Source organism: Mastigoproctus giganteus, chromosome 3 (assembly GCF_048544385.1).
Source record: "Mastigoproctus giganteus isolate SK-2022 chromosome 3, ASM4854438v1, whole genome shotgun sequence".
NCBI classification, from domain to species: domain Eukaryota; kingdom Metazoa; phylum Arthropoda; class Arachnida; order Uropygi; family Thelyphonidae; genus Mastigoproctus; species Mastigoproctus giganteus.
The window spans coordinates 233,601,436-233,621,632 of NC_143577.1; the positions used below are offsets into that span (position 1 = coordinate 233,601,436).

At 35.9% G+C, this 20,197-nt stretch overlaps 1 protein-coding gene across 2 annotated transcripts in view; it reads right to left on the reverse strand.

Annotated features, from left to right (window-relative positions):
* The window catches only part of IntS2 (integrator complex subunit 2), a 99,423-nt gene that overhangs the window by 49,960 nt on the left and 29,266 nt on the right, over positions 1–20,197 (reverse strand). For both annotated transcript variants that reach the window (XM_090370938.1, XM_090370939.1), the window contains exons 7-8: positions 17,340–17,515; positions 11,681–11,878 (exon numbers count right to left, since the gene is read on the reverse strand). In XM_090370938.1, the coding sequence (XP_090227064.1) occupies positions 11,681–11,878; positions 17,340–17,515 (374 nt within the window). The remainder of the gene's footprint in view (positions 1–11,680; positions 11,879–17,339; positions 17,516–20,197) is intronic.

Below are 20,197 nucleotides of genomic sequence, written 5' to 3' on the forward strand. Positions count from 1 at the left end.
TCTCATATTGTGCTCATCCTTCACAACGAGTTACCAAGTATTGCACTACCCCGAATAAGTAACACTTAAGAGTAGGAGACCGGCGGAATTACTTGACAAGTACAGGTCACTGATGAAAAAAAGCCGTGAATTAGGGTTGAAATTGAAAGTGTCTGCAATTCTGCCCAGACACGATAGGAGGGAGTATATGATGAGAGCCCTGTCAATCAATTCGGCCCTGGAAAGATTGTGCAGGGCTCAAGGGGTAGAATTTTTTTCAGCCTGGTCTTTACTTGTTAACAGGAGAGACTGCTTCTACAGGGATGGGATACACTTAAATAGAAAGGGTGCAAGAATGTTTGCTGATGCTATCGAGGCAATGTTAGGTGGGTCGGAAAACTGCTAGATTGGGGGGATACAAGGACTAATAGATTAACAGTAGCCACTGGCAGAGGTGAAAGTGATTCTTGCACTGCTTCTATTGGAATGAGCCACAGCCTGGAAAATAAGATGCAGGATATTTCAGAGACTGCTGGGAATCATTGGGGTACAAGTAAACACATGGGTTGTGTTAGGGTAGCTAAGAAAAAGAACAGGTGCATGTATACTTGTGTGTACACCAATGCTAGGAGTTTAGTAAATAAATTTGATGAATTTGAGGTATTGCTCAAAACATCAAAGGCAGATATTGTGGGGATTTCAGAGACGTGGTGTCACACAGATATAAGAAATGCAGAACTGGAATTTGGGGAGTACAATGTCTACAGAAAGGATAGACAGGATAGGAAGGGAGGAGGGGTTATGCTATTAGTTAAAAAACACATAAAATCCAAGGAAGTGAAGCCAGTCGACATCGCTGGACAGTGCAGTGTCGAGTCAGTTTGGTGTGACATAAGCATTGGGAGATCAAAATTGAGAGTAGGAGTGTGCTATAGGCCTAATGACTCTGATGAGTATAATAAGAAACTGTTCGGAGAAATAGAGTGGGCCAGTAAATCAGAGAGTCTTATAATGGGGGATTTTAATTTCCCAGATATTGACTGGAATTTGGGGGCTGGTCACTCACACAGTAGCAAGGCTTTTGTGGATTTATTGGATGATTGTTTTCTACATCAGCATGTTCGGGAGGCAACTAGAGGGAGTAATACTCTTGATTTGATTATCAGTAGTGATTCTTCATGCATTAAGAATCTGCAGATAAATGAACCACTTGGTGGCAGTGATCACAGTGTGCTGAAGTGGGAGTTACTCAAAGAGGTAACTACCATTAGGGGTAAAGGGAAGGGGTATTGCTTTCGTAAAGGCGACTACAATGGACTGAGACAGTATTTAAATTCTATACAGTGGGATCAACTGATGATATTGCCAACAGCAAATTCAAAATGGGAAGCATTCAAAGAACTTATCGTGGAAGCTACTAGGCTATACATACCAACTAAGAAATATTGTTCAAGGTTTAGGCCTAAATGGTTGTCAGATGAACTAATGAGGCATATGGCAGAGAAGAAAAATGCATGGGATACATACAAATTAACACGTGACACGGACGCCTATGATAGATACAAGTTGATCTGTAACCAAGTTACAAAGGAGGTTAGGCAGGCGAAGGCAGATTACGAGAGATCCTTGGCAAGGGATGCGAAGAAAAACAGCAAAGAGTTCTTTACTTATGTAAACTCTAGAAGGAAGGGGATGAATCAGATTGGTCCACTTGAGATTGATGGGTCAACTGTTGATGACCCTGCTCGGGTAGCTAACAAACTAAATGAATATTTTGCATCGACATTCACACATGAGGAGTTATTCAGCGAGGGGAATGCCAGAGGTGTATTCAACTCTAGCAGTAAGCTAGAGAATCTTGTAATAACTGAGAGCAAAGTGGAGGAGAAATTGTTGAAGATAAACACGGGAAAGGCACCTGGGGTGGATGGGATCTATCCAGTTATATTAAAGGAGGCAGCAAAGGAGGTAAGCAAACCCTTAGCCATAATTATGAGAGCTTCCTTGGACTCAGGGGAGGTACCCATTGACTGGAGATGTGCAAATGTGACCCCAATTCACAAAGGGGGATCAAAGGCTGACACAAGTAATTATAGACCTGTGAGTTTAACTTCTGTTCCCGGAAAATGAATGGAGGCACTGGTGAAAGAAGCACTGCAGGATCATCTAGACAAGACTTCAGTTATAGCTAGGACACAGCATGGTTTTGTTAAGGGGAAGTCTTGCCTGACCAATTTGATTGGATACTATGATGCAGTCACAAAAGAACTGGATGCAGGGAATAACTTTGATATTATATACTTGGATCTTAGAAAGGCTTTTGATACTGTTGCACATGGAAGACTGCTGCACAAATTGGAGCAGTGTGGCATTGGAGGCAAGTTGCTGCTATGGATAAAGGGGTGGTTGAGGGGGAGAAGACAGAGAGTGGTAATCAATGGACACTGCTCATCGTGGACTAATGTTATTAGTGGAGTCCCTCAGGGTTCAGTATTGGGGCCTTTATTGTTTTCTGTATTTATAAATAATATTGATGATGGTATATCAAGCTTAATGTCCAAGTTTGCAGACGATACAAAGGTTGGCCGGACACTATTGACGCTATGCTGCTGCAACAGGATCTGGAAAGGTTGAGCAGATGGGCTGAGAGGTGGCAAATGAAGTTTAACATTGACAAATGTAAAGTATTACATATGGGAAACAGCAATCTCAGAGTAACGTATCAACTCTGTGGTGCTACGCTGACAGTGGTAGAGAATGAAAAGGACCTGGAGGTAATTGTGCAGGCAGATATGAAGTTCTCTGAGTAGTGCAAACGGGCTGCAAGTGTAGCTCATAGTGTCTTGTCAATGATATACCGGAAGTTTTCTACCAGGGATAAGGAGGTGATTATCCCCTTGTTTACGGCAATGGTCAGGCCACATCTTGAGTACAGTATACGCTGCCGGCCTCATTTCAAGGAGGATGCAGCGCTTCTGGAACGAGTACAGAGAAGGGCAACAAGATTAGTGAAGAGTCTGCTGACGAGGCACTAGTGACAGTCGTGTTCCAAGCCGCTGTGGATTTTTCTTATTTATTGATTTGAAATTATTGTTTTTCTAAAACTTTTGATTTAAATTTAGTAGTATAACATTATTTTGTGATTTTTTGATTAATTTGGTGTATTTATTCTTTACTCGGCCTTGTAAAAGTATCGGTAAGGGTTTCCACGTGTTCGTAACTACCGCTACCGTTAGTAACTTTCCCGCCATTGTGATACCGTACTAGATATACCGTAGGTTACATACCGTACTAGATAGCGTTAGTTGAACTTCGTTAGCAGTTAAATTGTACGTTTAAATAAATATATATAACGACTTAGATTACAAACGTAATATAATAAATAACATAATTAATTAATAAATTAATAGAATCATGACTCAGACCAGAGCAGCAAAGCAAAAGGCTCAAGCTAATGGAAGTGCTGTGGCTCAGAGCAGAACTGAGGGGGGCAGTTGTCCTCTGACTCACAGCCTTATAAAATGCACTGTTTGCTTGATGTTTGCAGAGCAATCGGGTACGAGACATGATACTGCCAAGGGGGATGTCTGTGTGTTCGCGATGCAAGGAGTGTATCGATATCAGGCAACAACTCGGCGTTCTTATGGGCCTATATGAGAGCTTGAAGGACAGGGTGGATGCCCTCGAAGAAACTAAACTGAGGGGCCCATCAAGCTCTCAGCTGCCCACATCAACGCCAGAGCTTGCACTTGGGCATCGCGTGACACAGAGACAACCCCCAAGGCAGAATGCGCTGGTCCCGAAGGAACTAGTAGTTGTTGGTGACTCTATTGTCAGGGAAACGGGGAACATGCTTTGTAAAAAAGATAGGTGGAACAGGACCAGGGTATGTCTGCCAGGGGCAAAGGTTGATGACGTTGTAGAGCGAATATCATCTTTTAAGGGCACAAAAGGTGATATAGTTGTACACGTTGGCACTAATAATATTAAGAGTAGGAGACCGGCAGAATTACTTAACAAGTACAGGTCACTGTTGAACAAAAGCAGAGAATTGGACACTGCTCATCGTGGACTAATGTTATTAGTGGAGTCCCTCAGGGTTCAGTATTGGGGCCTTTATTGTTTTCTGTATTTATAAATAATATTGATGATGGTATATCAAGCTTAATGTCCAAGTTTGCAGACGATACAAAGGTTGGCAGGGTTGTCAAGGACACTACTGACACTATGCTGCTGCAACAGGATTTGGAAAGGTTGAGCAGATGGGCTTCGAGGTGGCAAATGAAGTTTAACATTGACAAATGTAAAGTACTACATATGGGAAACAGCAACCCCAGAGCAACGTATCAACTCTGTGGTACTACACTGACAGTGGTAGAGAATGAAAGGGACCTGGGGGTGGTGGTGCAGGCAGATATGAAGTTCTCTGAGCAGTGCAGACGAGCTGCAAGAGTAGCTCATGGTGTATTGTCAATGATATATAGGAATTTTTCTAGCAGGGATAAGGAGGTGATTATTCCCTTGTATAAGGCAATGGTCAGGCCACACCTAGAGTACTGTATACAGGCCTGGAGGCCTCATTTCAGGAAGGATGTAGAGCTGCTGGAACGAGTACAGAGAAGGGCAACTAGATTGGTGAATGGGACAAAGGGGTTCTCTTACGAAGAAAGGCTTAAGTTTTGCAAATTACAGTGTCTGGAAACTAGGCACCAGCGGGGTGATCTGATAGAGGTGTACAAAGCCTTGAATGGTTTGAGCATGCTCAATGCTGATGGGATTCTTCCTCTAGCTCAGAAAAATCACCTGAGAGGGCATAAATTCAAATTGAGGAAAGACAGATGTAGGATAGATGTGCGGAAATTTGCCTTTAGCCAGCGGGTGGTTGGTGGGTGGAACAGACTTCCATCCCTTGTCGTGGAAGTTGATAGCCTAAATAAGTTTAAGGCTCAGCTGGACAGGTATTTCGAACGACCAGAGGGGTGAAGTGGAAGTGGTTATTTTTATTTATTTATGTTACTTTTTTTTTTTTTTTTTTGGCTGATGCTGCATAAGCTTGCTTTCTTGCATCAAATGCCTCTACTAATGCTAATGCTAATATGTCTCACTTCGCTAACAGAGAAGACTATTAGTATTTATTCTTGGTGGGTGCCACCACCCAGAAGGACCATTTCAAAGCTAGTTGGCTTTTCATCGGTGGGTACCTTTCGCACTACAATCGTAGTTTTTCTTTAAGAGTTGTCTATGATGTATCTGCACCAATATTATATAGAATCTTAAAATATTATGCCTTGTTGCATTTAGTTTATTTAAATAAATATGTTACATATGGAAATCAAGAATGGTACCACGTGGTCGGGTTAGATAAACATAGCACGTGACCATGCTTAAAGAGAAGCTTGTTTTATCACAGTAAAACAAGCATCTGTTACATATTACACGTAACCCACATCCCTCTTTCCCCATTGGCTGAATAAATATCATTAGGAGGAAAATTATTTTAATGTATAGAAAGATAATGTCAGCCTTTCATATTTTTCCTCTTCTCTTTTTTTTAATCTCTCATTGGAAGCCCTTGTAATACTAATACATTTCTGTAAAACAAGAAATATTTACCATAATTATCATCATAAAATACTATTTTTTATTTGGTAAATTAAATTCTATATTTCCAAAAATGAAAAATTCTAATCTTATTTGTTAATAGATTTTTTAAAAAAATGAAAATAATACTATACTGATGTAAGCATAATAAAAATTCAATACTTGAATATAGCCAAACTGAAAAATTTGAAATTTAAAAATTCCAAATGCTTAAGAATACAAACAATTTCAATTATAAAGTAGCCACACTTAATACTTTCACTGAAATTATATGTGTACTGTATCCTACTCTAGTAGCGGCTTCAAAGAAAAAAACCAAGTGTCAGAACATAAAAAGAAAACTACTACAATAATGAAAGAAGCAGAAGTTTTGCAAAAGCTTGGGAAAGGCAATCTGGTCAGTATAGTGTTGGAAACATGATATTTTTATAACATAAAACAACAGAGCAAAGAAAGTTTTGAAATTCTGTTCTGACAGTGAGACAGCAAGGGAATAAACAGAAATCCCACACGTAAGGTGCATTTCATTTATTTAATTCTGAAAGTTAAAAGTGTAAGTTAGTTTACTGTTATTTGAATGTCATTTATTTACTTCAATAAAACATTCATTATCATTATCTATGTAATTTAACTATACATTCACTGAAAAATCCATATTAAAAAATCTAAATCATACTTACATGGTTCAATGAACATTGCAAAAAATTAATTTTATTCAGTGTTAAAAATATGTGCATTGTTAATATCCTTCAATATACAGTAATTTCCTTCTGCAACCATATGCATTTGTTCAGTCTTGCCTGCCACATTTCAAAACATTTTTGCAAGTCTTCTTTCGTGAATGCTTTTAGGTGGGCTGTCATGTTTGATTGTATTTCTGGAATAGCCAAAAGTTGTATGGTGCCAAATCCAGGTAAACAAGGTTGAGTGCAGCATGATGGAAATGTGATATGTGCACAGCAAATTGTAGCGGTGGAGAAGCCAACTACTTCAACATTTTTCAGGTCATTTACAACAGTTTGTGTCTCTCAACTGCATTAAAACTTCTTAGCATTAGACTACATTAACAATGACACCTTACAGAATGAATTCTAATAACACCATCCTCTTGTTGTCAAAAAATGCAATTAGCATAACCTTCACAACTGATTTTGATCACTACATCTTTTTATGGCCTTAGTGATAGGACATTTTCCACTGGGAGCTTTGAAACTTGGTTCCTTAGCATACCCATATAATAAAGACTCATCATGCTTGAACGACTCAAATGAAACAAGGACTTGATGCTGTCTTTAATCTTGGGTAAGAATATGGAGAACAAACCTGGTGTTCACACACTTTATGCCCATATTCTTAGTCAAAATGACTTGAACAAAACCAAATGAAAGTGATACCTCCTCAGCAATTTCTTGAATAGCCAGTTGTTGATCCAATTAAATGATGGTACAGATTTCACTAATGTTTTGATCGGGTCAGGATGTTGACAGGCAATTGCTTCTTTCTTCATCTTCAATCAAAAACTTCCTTCAAAAAACAAAAAAAAAAAAAACCTTTTGGAAGCACTCAAAAACTTATTTTTTATCATATGCATCACTTCATAATATGTAAGAGGCATTTCTATGTCACATTTTCCAAGTTAACAACAAAATTTAATATTAACACATTGTTCAAATTTCATCATTTTCAGTGCATATCACAAATGAGAAAAACATGTTTTCACTCAAAATAGCTTTCTGTTATTCCAGGACATAAGTCAAAATTTCACATGCACATGCTCAAAAAAATATTGTTGTAAGTCACACTCAATCTTTCAGCTACTGCTGTGTTTGAGAATTATAAGGTCATTAAATGAAATTTTGATCAAACCTTGTAGTTCCATGTTTTTTGAATTTTTGGGCTATAATTATATCTTTATAAAACTGAAATAATCTCCAATAATGACAAGTACTCAATAAATGAATCTTGCATTTTTTATTATTATTATTACGTGATATCATGAGTACAGACTAAGAGGAGTTAATACCTAGACTTATCTTAGAAAAAATTAGACATAACTGAGATATTAATTATTCAGTAGCAATTGTGAATACTCATGGGTACGTGGGTTCATTCTGATTCTGCTCAAAGGAAATTTCTACAATTTTTATCAGAAAAATGAAGGAAAAATTTTTCCCGAAATATTTTATGAATTACAGCTATGAGAATAGCGGTGTTAGAGTACTAAAGAGCTGAAAAGAAGAGAGGAGAAGTCAAAATGACTTTTATAAAAGTGCAAACAAAAAATACTGATTTTTAAAATTTTTCTGATTAAGCTGTTACAATTTTACTGTTAGATTACTAATTAACACAGCCAGAAAGATATTCCAATGCAGTTTCTGTCTATAAGCATAATATAAAAAAAAAGGTAAAGTGCAGCCATTATCAACCCACTGCTGGACCATAGGGAAATGGACCATAATCTGCCATGCTGGTCCAGTGCGGGTTGGCAGATTGACCGTATTCAGCAGTCAGGGGCTTGAACCCTGGTCTACTCAAGGAGCATGTGCTACTGTACTCCCGCTCCTGACCACTAGGCTACGGAGGCCGTTAAGCATAATATAGATTGACATAAATAAGAGGGTACAGATGTTACTATTAGTAAAATTTTATATTCATTTACATTATTTTTTTAAGTGACCTCATGGCAGGATGTAACTTATTTGTAAAATCTGTAAGAGATTACTTACGAATTAATAATAAACAAATGTCTTGTTTAAGAGACTTATCATTATTTAACAACACAGCTGAACCCACCTTATGTATCATCCGTACAACACAATATAAGCTAGTCAGTACTTTTTTATAACAGTAACAGTGAAATCTAAATCTTTCCTTCATTTTTAAAAGAAACTAATTTATTTGTTTTTATACAATCCTAAAAATGTTTAGCTTTTACACCAGGGATGGCTAACTTGTGGCATGTGCAACTCTTGTCAGTGGCCTGCAGCCCAGTTTGCAGAAAAAATAAATAACAAAAAAAATTATACAATTAATATTAAAATTAAAAATCAGAAATGAAGATAAATGAATATAGTTTAAATAATTGTGAAAAGTACCTACAGTTCACAATTATTTCCTTTTAGAGCTAATTTAGTGCAGGTAGAAAGAGGAGTTAGTAAGCATCTCATAATATTGATTCTATATAGCCAAACATTTATTTCTTAATCTATGTTAAATTTAATGACAGAGTGGTATGAGGTCAATTGCAGCATAAGACAAGGTTGTTTGTGGTCACCCTCCTTCTTCAACTTATATAGTGAGGAATTAATTTCAGAATCTTTACAAGACATTAAAGTTATAAGAATAGGTGGAACTAATTTCAAGAGGATTAGATACATGGATGACACCATTATAATTACTGGAAGTAAAGCAGAACTAACAAGAGCACTTCACACAATAAGAGAACAGCATGGCATGAGATTAAACATCACAAAAGAAAAATAATGCTATTCAGTGAAAATAAAAATTTAGAATGTAAAAAAAAATTTTTTTACATTCTTGGAAGTTTGACAATAGTTGATGAAAGGAGTACAAAAGAGATTCATTCAAGAATTGGAATGGCAATGGCAACTTTCTAGAAACACAAAGAACTGAAAGGAAGGAATGTGAACAGGGAAATAAAATTAAAGATGCCAAGATGCTATGTATAGTCAGTCTTCCTATATGGGTGTGAAACTTGGACTCTGACAAAAGAGAGCAAAGTTACGATCAATGCTTTTGATATGTGGTGTGACTGAAGAATACTGAAAATTAAATGGACTGATAAGAGTAGGAATGAAGAAATTTGGAGAAGAATGGGAAGTGACTACAGCTTATTGAAAGAAGTGATGAAAAGGAAGTGGTTGTACACTGGACATATGAGAAAGTACTATGAAAACAGACTAGTTACAGCACTAGAGGGATGGATGGAGAGATAGAAAAATGACAAGAGAGGCCAAGAAGAGAATGGCCAGATGACTTAAAGGAATGGTCCAACAGGAAAAAATACTTTGATCTGAAGAGACTCACCCAAGACAGAAAGCTTTGGTGAATCATGACTGCAAAACTTTGACATGGAGACCACACCTGATAATGACCAGCAACCATAATGCATAAACTCGATGCAATATATATTCTGTATATAAATTTAATATTTTAGAAATAAACAAGGAGTTACCTTTTATTCAGTCAGTAGGATTTCTTCTTTACCAAATCTCCTTATGCAAATAAATTACGAAATGATACGTTGAAACAAAATTAAATAATTTAAAACTCATAATGTGTTCCTCACTGTTGACACACAGACAGTCCAACACCACAGTATCACAGCGGTGAACCCCAACCTGATCCCAGAAATATTAAACCCCCCATGCAACCTCTAGTGAAGGAAGACATTTTGTCATAAATGCGAATTTGGAATACGAATAAAATACTTTAAAATGAGATAAGTACGATAAAACAATGAAGTTAAAAAATTTCTCACTGGAATACAAATAAAATACTATTAAAATGCGATAAAACAATGAAATTAAAGAATTCCTCCCTTAAGCGGACTAAAACTTTTCGACTAGTATCATGTTCACAGGGTGGAATGAAACTAATGAAACGTGTGTGTTCAGAATCTTATAAATAGGAGATTAGTCTTTGGTACGCATGCGTTCGAATGACCACAAATCAGATACGAGAAATGGACAACAAATGTTAATAGAGCTTTTTTGTATTTTTATTTCTAAAGTCTTGGCAATCAATAACTTAGTATAATTATGTTAAATATTTAAAATTTTGGCTTCATTAAACAGGAATGTGTGATTTTCATTTATCGCACAGAATGCTAGTTCCAATGCGTTCGCACATGATGATGCTTCATGTTGCTTAACCCTAGAGTTTAAAATACATCTGGTGATTCAACGTAAGAAGAATCACAATCCTTACAAGAAATGTTGTAGACGAAGTCATGTGTTTGTTCAGAAGTTGATAGCACTGTGTGATTTTTGAATGTAGCATATAATTTACGGACCGGTTTTGCTACTATTTGCATTTCTGTACCTCTAAAAAGGATGTTAATTTGTTTATACCAGTGTTCAACATACGGCATTAAAATAAAATATTTTTTATTAATCCTGTCATTATGTTTGTTATTGATTATTTTGTCTTTAGCTTCTAATTTAATGCTACTGATAGAGGTAATCGGGTATCCTTAATTTCATTGTTTTATCGCATTTTAATAGTATTTTATTCGTATTCCAGTGAGGAATTTTTTAATTTGATTGTTTTATTGTACTTTTATCTCATTTTAATAGTATTTTATTCGTATTCCAAATTCGCGTTTATGACAAAATGTCTTCCTTCGCTAGAGGTTGCACGGGGGGGTTTAATATTTCTGGGATCAGGTTGGGGTTCACCACTGTGATCCTGGGGTGTTGGACTGTCCATGTGTCAATAGTGAGGAACACATTATGAGTTTTAAATTATTTAATTTTGTTTCAACGTATCATTTCGTAATTTATTCGCCTTTATTAACTCCTTGTTTATTTCTTAAATATTAATGGAACGTAGGAAAAATTGAGCATATGTAAGCTCTCGTTTATGTAATATAAATTTAAACACTGCTTTTTAAAAAAAATTAGAAACTATTAGATTGAGGAGCTCTTCATTCATGAATTCTACTAATGCTTTCTGCAATATTAACCTGCAATATCAAAAATTATAAAAAAGCTATACCTGATATCAGGTTATAACTGTTAAATCAAAGCATTACACTCTATACAAAGTGAAACAAGCTAAAAAAAATCAAAAAGGAAAAGTAATATATAAAAACTCTTAATGTTCTTGATAGAGAATTATTAATTTCATTATTAATTATGAGCAATTCCAATAATCAAAAAATCATAAATCAGAAGATTTCTTTAAAAACTTTAAGTTAGAATAAATTACTGATGATGATGCTCCAAGAATGACATTATATATTAAAAAAAAAAAAAAAAAAAAAAAAAAGGAACTGATTTATTTAATCAAATCGGAAAAACTGAAACTATAAACAAATAAATTATTACAATGTACAAAAAACAATTTTTACTTTTACCTTCCAAAATAGCTCTCTTCTTTCAGTAACCACTGAATCCACTCTGTAGCTCTCCTTTCATTTTCTGGATTACTTAGAAGTGAAGGACATGCTAAAAGCATGCATAAGCCTAGTGATACGAATCGAATTCCTGCAGGGCTAGGAGGCGGATGGGATGTCAGTAACTGCAATAGTAAGTTGATCTCATCTTCATTAAATCTAAATAAGAAGACCAAGGGATATATTTCCTTCCATTTGCATAAGGATCATATGAGAAGAGCTGGAACTATACAGGGTGTTTCAAAAGTAATGGTCAATAATTTAAAGTCTGGTAAATAAGTGAACTCATACACCGACCATTAACACATTCGCTGCTGATCATGCACCAGCGCGTGATGTCACAGCAGTATTGAGGAGCCAATCACGCTCAGGCATGGGATTCATTAGACTTTTGTATGAAGTTGTCAACTTCAGTTGGCATTGTGTTTCTGCTGTGTATAGTTGTTTCAGCATCAAGTAAAGGGTGTAAACTATATTTAGTTCTACGTGGTGTTGAATTTGTTACGTGATGCACGGAAAAGCTTTGTAATATGAGTTGTGCAGATGACAGTTTAGCAGGCCAGTCGCGCCCAAAAAGAAGAAAAGTGCAATATAAAAAAACCCTTACAGATGAATAAATTGCAAAAATGTTGGAGGATTTATCTGACGTATATCCCAGTGACGTCAGTTACGACGATGAAGATTTTATCCCTCCAAAGGACGCTTCGGATTTGGAAAGTGTAGATGAAGAAGATATTGTGGAAGAGGCTACACTTCCACTGCAGGATTCCGGTAAGTTGGAAAACGTCGTGTAGGAAAATGACGTAACATCGATGAAACAGTTTCGTTTCACAAAATCCGAGTCTTTACTGCAACCTGTGTCAGGTGATAATCCTATAGATTACTTTCGTCATTTATTGACCGACAATATCTTGGATGAAATAATTACACAAACAAATGTTTATGCTCATGAAATACTTCTTCTCCGAGAAAATAAAGAACATTCTCGAATAAATGCATGGAAGGACACCACTAGAGATGAAATGCTAGTATTTTTAGGATTAATTTTACATATGGGAACCATTCGACCGAACCGCATACAAGATTATTGGAAAACAGATAAGCTGTTCGGATTACATGTGTTCGCAGATAACATGAGCAGAAATCATTTCTTATTATTACTGCGGGCCTTGCATTTTGCAAAAAATTCAGAAAAGAAAGAGGTATGTCCACGGGATCGCCTATATAAAATTCGAAAAATGGTGAATCTGTTCAATGCACGAATGTCAGAAATATATTATCCAGGACGTGAGCTTAGCTTAGATGAGTCTATGATATTGCGGCATGGAAGGCTTGTTTTTTGACAGTACATTCAAAACAAACGCCATAAGTACGGCATCAAGTTATATATGATCACAACGCCTACTGGCATGGTTATCAAATTTCAAGTATATAACGGTATGTTGGATGATTCTGGTGGAAAACGACATGCACAAAAAGTCGTCATGAACTTACTTGATGGGATGTTAGATGTCAGGCATAGCATATTTATGGACAATTATTACAATAGCTACGAACTCGCTGACAGACAAACCCATTGTACTGGGACAATCAGAAGTAATAGGAAAACATTTCCGAAAGAGGTTCGAGAAAAAAAGCTGAAGAAAGGGGAAACTTTATCAAGGTGTGCCGGTGGTGTAATGATTGCTAAGTGGAAGGACAGAAGAGATGTCAGTTACATAGCTACAGAATACCAAAATGATATGGTGGAAATGCAGAACAAACGAGGCGAACTGAAATCAAAACCACTGCCTATAATTGAGTATAATAGGTTTATGTCAGGCATTGACTAAGCAAGATCAAATGCTTGCCTATTATCCTTGCGAAAGGAAAACCATTAGGTGGCCTACAAAAATATTTATGCATATTTTGCAACTAATAATGATCAATGCACACCATATCTATAATAAATATTCACATAACAAGGTGCAACTTTATGACTTCCATTTATCAGTGATCAGATCTTTATTGAAACAGCCATCTGATCTCCCTTATACTGTGCATGATGTACCTGAACTGGAACATGTGCTCAAACCACTGGAAGAAAGAAAAGGTGGAAAGATATTAAGGAAGCATGCAAATGTTGCTATTCCGAAGGGAAACATAAGGATACAATCTATATCTGCAGTGTTTGTGAAGGATCACCCGGCTATTGCTTAGATTGTGCAAACATTATACATAAGTAACATTTTTACACATAGTATTTGTAATCTGTATTGGTTCGGTATGAAATAAAACGTATTTCTTAATGTTACCATGTTTTTTGTTTTATTATTTACATACTATATTATTATGTTTTTGTGTCACGTGCCAGCGCGTGATGCGGCATTTAAAGCCAAATTGACCTCCAGTGTCTATCTCAAAATCTTTTGGAAACCGCTTATACGACACTTGAATATTGATATGGTATACCTAACAATCCCTTATTACCAATTTTCAAGCTTTTTCGTTATGGAAACACAGTCGGCTTCTGGCGACAGTCTCCTCCTTCTGTGCTGCACTATCGACGATAGCATGCTGACTCATGACCAGCAGCGAACATGTTAAATAAGTTTTACTGTAATTAAAGTTTTATAAATAAATATCAAAAAACAAATTATATGATTTACTATAATTTACAATAAACTGATGGCTGTATATTACGGAATGCTAAAACTATAATGAATAAAATAAAATAATAAAATCATTTACTATAAAATATGTTAAAATATAAAGCTTAAAAGCACTAAAAACCTGAAGCTTTCGAGAGCTCTCTTCCTCAACAGTGATAAGACCCTGCAACATCTCCTTATATAACAGGCTCACAGTATCTCCACGTGGTTCCCTCGGTGCATGGGCAGAACCAGAAGCGGAAATGGCTCAGGTACGTGGCAAACAAAATCGTTCATCCATACTGCGGACAACTGCTTCAAAAATAGGATAATGCATATACCTCTGTCTCTATTCATGGTATTCTTACTGGATGAGCCAATCCGTAAACCCTCTAGCCACTTATGTTCCCAGTACTCATGTGCATGGTCCACGATGATTGCGTCCTCTGGAGAGATTTGATGCTGCGTCTCCCAAAAATGTTCAGCCGCAGCAGACTTATAATCGGCGGTGCTTATAGCATTTAAATACTCCCCCAGATGATCCCTGAGCTGTCGTCCAGAATCCTGGACAGATATAGCAGAGGAGTGTCTGAATGTAGGAGCCGTTCGTTCCAGTAGCCACCGCATACATCCCCTACTATCCAGGCCTTACTGAGTCTAGCGAGCATTTTATGGGGTTATAAGACACGCTGTGTACAGCTTCCCGGACGGAGGCTGTGCACAGCTCCATTGAAGGTGAAAGACGGTATCGAAGGTGAAAGACCGTATTCAAAAAGACCTCAGTAGTGGAGTTGTATACAGAATAGAATGCCCGGATTGTGGGGGAAACAAAATGACGGCTCAGGGATCGTCTGGGGGAGCATTTAAATGCTATAAGAACCGCCGATTATAAGTCTGCTGTGGCCGAACATTTTTGGAAGAAGCAGCATCAAATCTCCCCAGAGGACGCGATCATCGTGGACCACACACACATGGGTACTGGAAGCATAAGTGGCTAGAGGGTTTACAGATTGGCTCATCCAGTAAGAATACCATGAATAGAGACAGAGGTATACGCATTCATCCTATTTTTGAAGCAGTTGTCCGCAGTATGGATGAACGATTTTGTGTGCCACGTACTCGAGCCATTTTCGCTTCCGCCCATGCGCCGAGGGAACCACGTGTGGAGGTACTGTGAGCTTGTTACATAAGGAGATGTTGCAGGAAGTCTTATCACTGTTGAGGAAAAGAGCTAATGCTCTCGAAAGCTTCAGGTTTTTAGCGTTTTTAAGCTTTATATTTTAACATATTTTATAGTAAATGATTTTATTTTTTATTTTATTCATTATAGTTTTAGCATTCCGTAATATACAGCCATCAGTTTATTGTAAATTATAGTAATTTATATAATTTGTTTTTTGATATTTATTTGTAAAACTTTAGTTACAGTAAAACTTATTTAATGGTCGGTGTATGAGTTCACTTATTTACCAGACATGAATTTTCCTGACCTCAGAGGCCTCTTTCAGGATGCAATAATTTAAAGGTGAACTGTACAGACTACAATATGTAAAAAAAGCCTAGTAAACGTGGGTCCTTAAGTGAATCATTTTCGAGATATTGCCCATTTCTAGTTGGGATCCACCACTGACAAGGTGAACTGTACAGAGTTGGGATCCACCACAGACTTGTTTGTTTAGGTTAGGTTATGCTCATTCTCTCCCTTTCTCAATGCTCTGACACGTAGCAGGCATAATAGTACTTGTCAAAGGATAATCAACATGGAAAGAGGAATGAAGAATATGCAGACATGCACTTCATGTACGGTAAAGTCAACGGCAGTGCACTCAAGGTGGTGTTGAAACCAAAAATTAAAAATGTATTATCTCATGTTTAATAAAATCACCCTTAGCAAAGGATTCACAGCTTTTTGCTAAACTAGTGATCCCATAGCCAGTGCCAAATCTTAACAGAAAATGTGCATTATCTCGAAAACTTTTCACCTTTAAATTATTGATCATCATTTTTGAAACACCTTGTATATCAGAGTAAACAAATGCATATACAGTATATCAAAATATTGTACATTATAATGCCCTTTCCATCCAACCTCTCCTCTCCATGGTAATCTGCTCTTAGGTTGTTGTTATTTGGTTTTTAGGAGCGTTAGCAACTAAGGCCATATTGCTCGGATATGTGGTGGTCATTCCCTGACCTTTCCGCATCCTCCGTATTTGGTGGTCACGGGCTTGAACCCCAGTCTAATCAAGAAGAGTGTGCTATGCACTACTGCTCCTGCCCACCTGGCTACGGAGCCCCTTCTGCTCTTAGGATACTTTGTTGAATGGCTTATCACTCTGATGATGTGAGAGCGATTAGCAATGGAAGGGAAGTCTAATTCAACTGAGAGGTAGCATTATCTGTGTAGAAAAAGTGCATGTATGTGTGTGTATGTACGCATGTACTCTCACATATTTCATAAAAGAACAATATTGGAGTTAAGCAGTTATGGTGAGAATGGGTGTGGGTAATACAAGGAAAACAGAAATAGGTAGAGAAGGCAAGTAAGGATGTTGTCTCTCTCTTCAACATTGTTCAATATACATACAGAAGTAATAACAGGAGAGGGGATGGAAGGAGAGACAGAGGAGGAAGGTGTAAACATAAGGAATAAAATTGTAGATAATGTGATTTGCAGATAACACAGTGCTGATACCTGATACAGAAAAAGTTTACAGATTTTGTTATGAAGACTTAAGAAAAATAAGACTTATATTTTTATACTATACTTTCCTGAAGCAGCCTTAAATTTATGTAATAATCTTTGAAGGTTTTCAGATTCAATTAGTAGCATTGTATCACCTGCATAATCGATTATTTTTTAATTCCCTGTGCTTCAACATTACTCTGTTTATTTATGAGTTTACTTCATTTATAACTTCATCCATTATCTTTAAATGAATAATAAGTAAATTAGCCTTCATGATATAACAAAATAAACTTTAACTTACTTTAGACCAGCAATACCACGTAAAGCGCAATATAAACGAAGAAGGGAACTGGCCTGAACTACTTTTGAATCAGGCAGATTGTGTTGGTCAATACTAAACAATACAAGGTTCTGGAGTCTTTGAAGTAATTCTTCTCTTAGTGGATTTAATGTAGAGCTCCCTTCTCCCTCAGCTTTCTACAAAATAATTTTAGAAAATTAAAATCAGATTGCTTTATGAATAAAGAGAAAAACAATTACTATCCTCATATGTTACCAAAATTCATGATAAAATCTAGGTATTAAAAATTTAAATTACTTGCGCTTCTCTACTCTAGGTATCTTCTGAGGGTATAGCACACTGAGATATGCTGTACCCTCAGAAGATAACTAGAGTTAAACTAAAATAAGCAATAATACAAATTGGTTAAAAATAGAATTAGGTATGGCAAAATCATATCAAAAAGTGATCCCTTCTAGGAGATGATGATGTTTTATGGAAATGGGTTTTAGTAATATTCGATTTATTCTTTGAGTGCACTGTGTATAAGGTATAAAAATAAAAATTCCTATAGAGATGGCCACTTCATGCTTTTTCTTGCAGTTTTGGTTTAATTCTGTCATATCTAATTTTATCATTTTTATTTATTTTTTTTTTCATTAAGAGTTACAGCTTATTTTAGTTTAATTCTGGGTATCCTATGGTTGTATTGTATATCCTCAGGGAGGGATCACCACCAGGGACTACAAACTGTAATAATCAGTTGTTTTGCATGCAGAGAAGCATAAATATTTTAAACAGCCAAGCTATTCTTTTGAAATTTTCTGCTTTTCAAATTTCAATCACTTCCCTTTCTTTCTGAATTTCATATACAGTTAAAAAATGTCCACCTATAGTCTAGCACAGTGATTCTCAATGGGGCCATGCCGTATTTCTGAGGGGGCCACAGGTAAAAGTCGTAATATCATGGGGGGGGGGGCATGTAAACTGTTAAGTGGGCCACAAAATGTTCATTTCTAAAATAAAATTATTACTAATATAAAAAAAAGACAATATTATTGCTAATATAAATTTTTTTTTTTTTTTTTTTTTTATATTAGTAATAAATATTGTCCCTTAGTTTGGTGAGATCCGCAAGGATCTCACCAAACTAAGGGACAATAATATTATTGTAATATTTTTTGTTAGGAGCATAATTGTATATTGTGAATAAACAATATTATATGAGTAAAAATTATACATTAAATAAAGATTGTAGTTAATAAACCCTTTTTATTATTAATATTCCTTACATTATAAACAAATAATAGATAATATAAATAAAAAGTGCAGTTGATAAAGTACATATTTGTTATAAATATTACATTTATTATAATTAAACAATATGAGGGGTGGGGCCACAGAGGTGAATGAAACTCAGAAGTGGGCCACGACAAAAAAAAGGTTGAGAACCACTGGTCTAGCAACCTAAAAAATACAATCCTTTCTAATAAGCCACAACCCTAATTATAAAGTTAGAAGCACAGAATTAGACCTAAAGGCTAGAGTTAGTACTTGTATTTTAACAGGAATGAAATGGCACCTGCCACTATATCCAAAAATTGTGATTTTTTTTGATTTTTTTCAAAATGCAATATTTCTAAGTCATTTTCTAGAAATTATCAGGTGGATAGGTTGGACACACACGATGAGCCAAAAGTCTGAGCTGTTCCAAATAAGTTCCCCAAAAAATAGACCAAAGTGCCTAAAAAATGGCTAAGCTAAAATGCCTGAATGGCTAAAAAAAAAAAAAAATTGCTAAGCTAAATGTGTCAAATACAGTAGTAAGCTTTAAAAATTTGTCATGAATATTAATATTGAAGTTATGTATTTGCTAAAGTTGAAATCAAACAAACTGAACAAAAATTTCCATCTGGAAAATTAAAGAGCATGTCCTAATTAATGCAAAACACCATTTCTAAAATAAATAAAATTTGGTTTCTTCTGAATTTTATTTATATATTTTTTAAAGGTCTGATAATATACAATGAAAATAAAATATACCATAATACACATCAAATTACAATCCCACACATTTATGATAGTAATATGCCTGTACTGAACTAAATGAACATATTAATGAGATTAATGTACTGATTGAAACAATTAAAAGAAATAATTGGCAAAGTTATTGCAAGAAAGCCTAACCTATACAAGTAATACAAAATAAATCAAAATAAAAATTATTATTAGTAAGGGGTGCATGCCACTAACAATGGCAACTGTTTTCAGTAAAAACATGTTATTTATTACAAAATGCTCAGGTCACAACTACCACACACACACAGTCCTGATACCTGTTATCTGGGCAAACAACATTATCAAGCTAGGGCAATCTATCCTGATGCTTCCTTTAACATCACTGTATAAATTCTAACAGCTCCTTGTCCCTTTTTGCACATTCAAGCATGACCAAATTTCTCTACCAATTTTCATTGATCACATAATTATCCACTTGACAGAACTCAGATAATAGGTATCTGGGCCAATAGTGGTATCAAATTGGTAAACAACCATGCACCAGTGATTCTAGATATTAAAAATATAGAGTCAAGTTCCAGAGAGAACTTTTATCTTTCATCTTGAAATTGCATGCACCTTCATCAATTACAGAACTCTTATTATTATCCAGTGACTACTTACCACGTAGCGAAAACATTCAGCCAGATATGTTCAAAGATTTCCCATAAATTAAAATTCTCTATTTGGTCGAGATCTAATCACTATTGTCATTGAAGGTGCCATACCTCATTATCACATCCTAACATATTTGGTACAGCAAGTAGTGACGACCTTCCATTCTGAGAGTTTCCAATGTTATCTAGTGCAGAGTAGCATTT